This window comes from Dipteris shenzhenensis, chromosome 22, assembly GCF_047967505.1.
Source record: "Dipteris shenzhenensis isolate YYH24624 ecotype China chromosome 22, Dip_SZ_1.0, whole genome shotgun sequence".
Classification (NCBI taxonomy): domain Eukaryota; kingdom Viridiplantae; phylum Streptophyta; class Polypodiopsida; order Gleicheniales; family Dipteridaceae; genus Dipteris; species Dipteris shenzhenensis.
Window position 1 is genome coordinate 19,686,115 of NC_141617.1, and position 3,289 is coordinate 19,689,403.

The window sequence follows — 3,289 nt, forward strand, 5'->3', positions numbered from 1 at the left end:
ATTTTTAAAATCCCTATATAAAATCAAACAAGCATACATGCAAAAGGGTTTTTGAGTTCATGAAGTCCCAAAACTCATTTTTTAATGAAGGGAAATGAATGTAGGACTTGTTTATAAGTAGGGGTTTAGATTTTACACATTGAAAACATGTCCTGTCTAGGTTTTTCTAGTATGTACCCCTGGAGGAGATCCTACATTGAAGGAAAAAAGGAAAATTTGAGGCTATGCCATAAGAGCTCTATGAAAGAATGGCACATTAATATTGAAGACAAAGGAAGGTGTAGAGTATGCTAAGAGTGAGAGAATAGAAGTAGATGAACATAATTTTGTAGAATTCTAATTTATGATCTCTTTAATAGATTGCTTGCCCTAGTTGCCTTTTCTATATTTCCAATGCCTTCTTAATGCACACATAAATGAACAATGTTTTCATATCAGCCGTACTCGTCAAAGAGAACAAATAAGTATAGTTTCATGAGTTAACTTCTAGTCCTCTTCATTTGTTACTTGTAGAAATTGGAATGGAGGCCTTATGAGTGGATGAGCCATACTTTCTAAAAGGGATATTGGGGTGCTTATAATGATGGAGAAAAACTAAGGATGGATCGAAGTTGTAAGCATGGATAATAGAGTTATTTTTTCCAAAAAGGAATATAATAAATACAAAATTCTTTATATTACCCATGGTATGTGGAGAACTTACATTCCAAAAGTAGATTAGTGGAAAAGAAAGTTGGAAAAGCTGATAGAAAGCATCGTTTCCCTTAAGAAGTGAATAAAGGTTTGAAACATGGGGGCTTGAAGTCAACCAGCATTGATAGCTTGGTTCAAACATGAAGGCTTAGTCAACTAGGTCGGCTAGAGCTCGTACAAGTTTATGACACATTTTCAATGAAATTTCTTTTAAGGGACTAGAATTCCATCCCAACGCCATGAAGATGTGAAAAAATAACTGTTATAACTTTGCAAAGCTCAAGCTTGACCAAAGCTGTCTAGCCTTTCTTCGCCATGGCTTTGCAGGGCTTTATCATCGTAGTAAATTTACTGTTCGAACTTTGCAAAGCTCAAGCTTGACCAAAGCTGTCTAGCCTTACGAGCTGCTTCTTCGCCATGGCTTTGCAGGGCTTTATCATCGCCTCGTGCTTCAACGCTCTCTGCAGCAATAGTTCTATCTCCTCCTCTTGTAGAGCAGGATAGTCTGTATACCCTTTCAGCTGATCGTGCGTGTAGAACGTCGATCTGTCATAGTGGTTTAGGCTTGCATCCAGTGCAAATCGAATTGGCAAATCTGGATTGGAAATGAACAGTCGCCCATACGCTACCAAATCCGCGTACCCCCTTCTTACCGCCTCCATCCCCGACTCCCTCGTGTAGCCCCCGCTGCTCATTACGACCCCCTCGTAAGCTCTCCTAAACTGCAAGCAGTCATCGGTTGTCTCAGTAACTCCCTGAGCGGTAAAGCGGGGCTCCGTCATATGCACATACGACAGCCTGAACTGATTCAATTGATTCATCAAATAAAACCCCAGGGCTGCTGGATTTGAATCCACTGCTCCAAGGTGGTCAATAATCGGCGAGATTCGAATACTCGTCCTTTCGGCACCGATTTCCTTCACTACAGCGGACAGCACTTGCAAGCCAAATTTGCAACGGTTCTCGATGGTGCCACCATAGTCATCTCCACGATGATTTATTCCATCTTTGAAGAACTGATCGATGAGATAGCCATGGGCAGCGTGTATCTCCACACCATCAAATCCTAAAGCCAACACTGCCTGGTCAGGAGAATGGAATGGATGTTCACTCGGCGATATCCAAAAACAGGCTAACCATAATTAACGCATTTTCATCCTTACCGGCTAACATAGCATTTCGACCTGCTTGGCGAAATTGTTGGATGACGTTTGCTATTCCTGTTATAGTGAGGGCACGAGGGGCCGAGTAGCCGGCCACAGATGCCTGCTCAGGCAGTTTGACCGTCCAGGGTTCGGGAATGGGACTGCATGTGGAAGAAACTGGAGAGGCGCCGTTAGGTTGATAATCTGCATGACAAGGTGTTCAAAGTGGAAGTTAGATTATAGAATCTGAGGAACGCGAAGTATCAGGGTGTAGACAGCTGTCTCTTACATGTGTGAGAGGCCCGGCCGACGTGCCAGAGCTGGCAAAATATGATGCCGCCCCTTTCATGCACGGCGCTGACGACTCGCCTCCATGCGTCAATCTGAGCGTCGTTAAAAATCCCGGGAGAGTGAGGGAAACTAAGAACAAACGAGACATAATGAGTTCTACATGTCGTTAAGATTGGAAATTGATTGAAAATTGTAATCCATATCTAAATGCGCACAACTTGAATCTAGAACAAGTTTTACCCAATTCCATCTTGGGCGACAGCTACCGCCTCTGTGATGAGTAGGCCAGACGGTGTTGCTCTTTGAGAGTAATACTCCACATGGGCAGGCTGGGGTACGTAGTTGAGAGCTCGGCAGCGAGTAAGGGGAGCCAAGACCACCCTGATCCAGTGAAGCACGAAGACAACAGATGTTAGAAACCGAGAATTTAGATGCACTTCAAAGAAAAGCAGAGCCAAGGCATAGGTAGAGATCAGACCTATGAGAAAGAATTCTAGACCCAATTTTGATAGGCGATAAGAGAGTGCTGAAGATATCGTCGGAGTTTCCTTCGACGGTAGTCATGGGTAGAGGACGCGATGATTGTGGAGCAGATGGGAATTGTTGAAGGCGACGGACGTGAAGAGGAATGAGTGGAAGGTAAGGTGGGGGTGGCCTGCGTTGTGGAGTGAGCAACGGCGATGGGTGAGTTTCGTTTAAGTAGCTGATCGGGCAAGAACTTCAGGTGACGAAGCACTGAAGAGATTATAGAATGGCGTCCAGGCCAGTCCTTTCAGCCGACGTTACAAATTTGGCTGGCGAAGAAAACGCGTTCTGACTTGAAGTCTCGACAAGTGCAAGTCCAAACCTGGCAACCGTCCTTTTTTCTAGCCTACGAAGAAGCGCAATTGCAAAGAAGCTTGATCAACTTTATGATCTCGTCGTCGGGAACAGATGATCATCTGTGATATCTATTGAAAGTGGGCAGTCACTAACTGCGGTGTGCACCTGCCTCTGCTCCAACACAAACGTCGTGTAATAGAAGCATGGAACAAACGTCGCGTCTCTTGAATCGCGAAGGTGCTGGGAACTGTCGCAATATTGAAAGGTGGTGAGACAAACAGTATTCTTGTATCTTCCCAACGGTTGATCGGAAATAAGGAAAGCATCCGCTGAATATG

At 44.3% G+C, this 3,289-nt stretch overlaps 1 protein-coding gene across 1 annotated transcript; it reads right to left on the reverse strand.

Annotated features, from left to right (window-relative positions):
* Positions 1–1,064: 1,064 nt before the first annotated feature.
* On the reverse strand, positions 1,065–2,693 carry LOC147887844 (12-oxophytodienoate reductase 3-like). The gene is made up of 5 exons (XM_087393235.1): positions 2,608–2,693; positions 2,370–2,510; positions 2,128–2,258; positions 1,857–2,042; positions 1,065–1,759 (listed from the first exon to the last, which is right to left on the reverse strand). The coding sequence occupies exons 1-5, from the start codon at positions 2,691–2,693 to the stop codon at positions 1,065–1,067; spliced, it is 1,239 nt and encodes a 412-aa protein (XP_087249361.1).
* Positions 2,694–3,289: the final 596 nt, after the last annotated feature.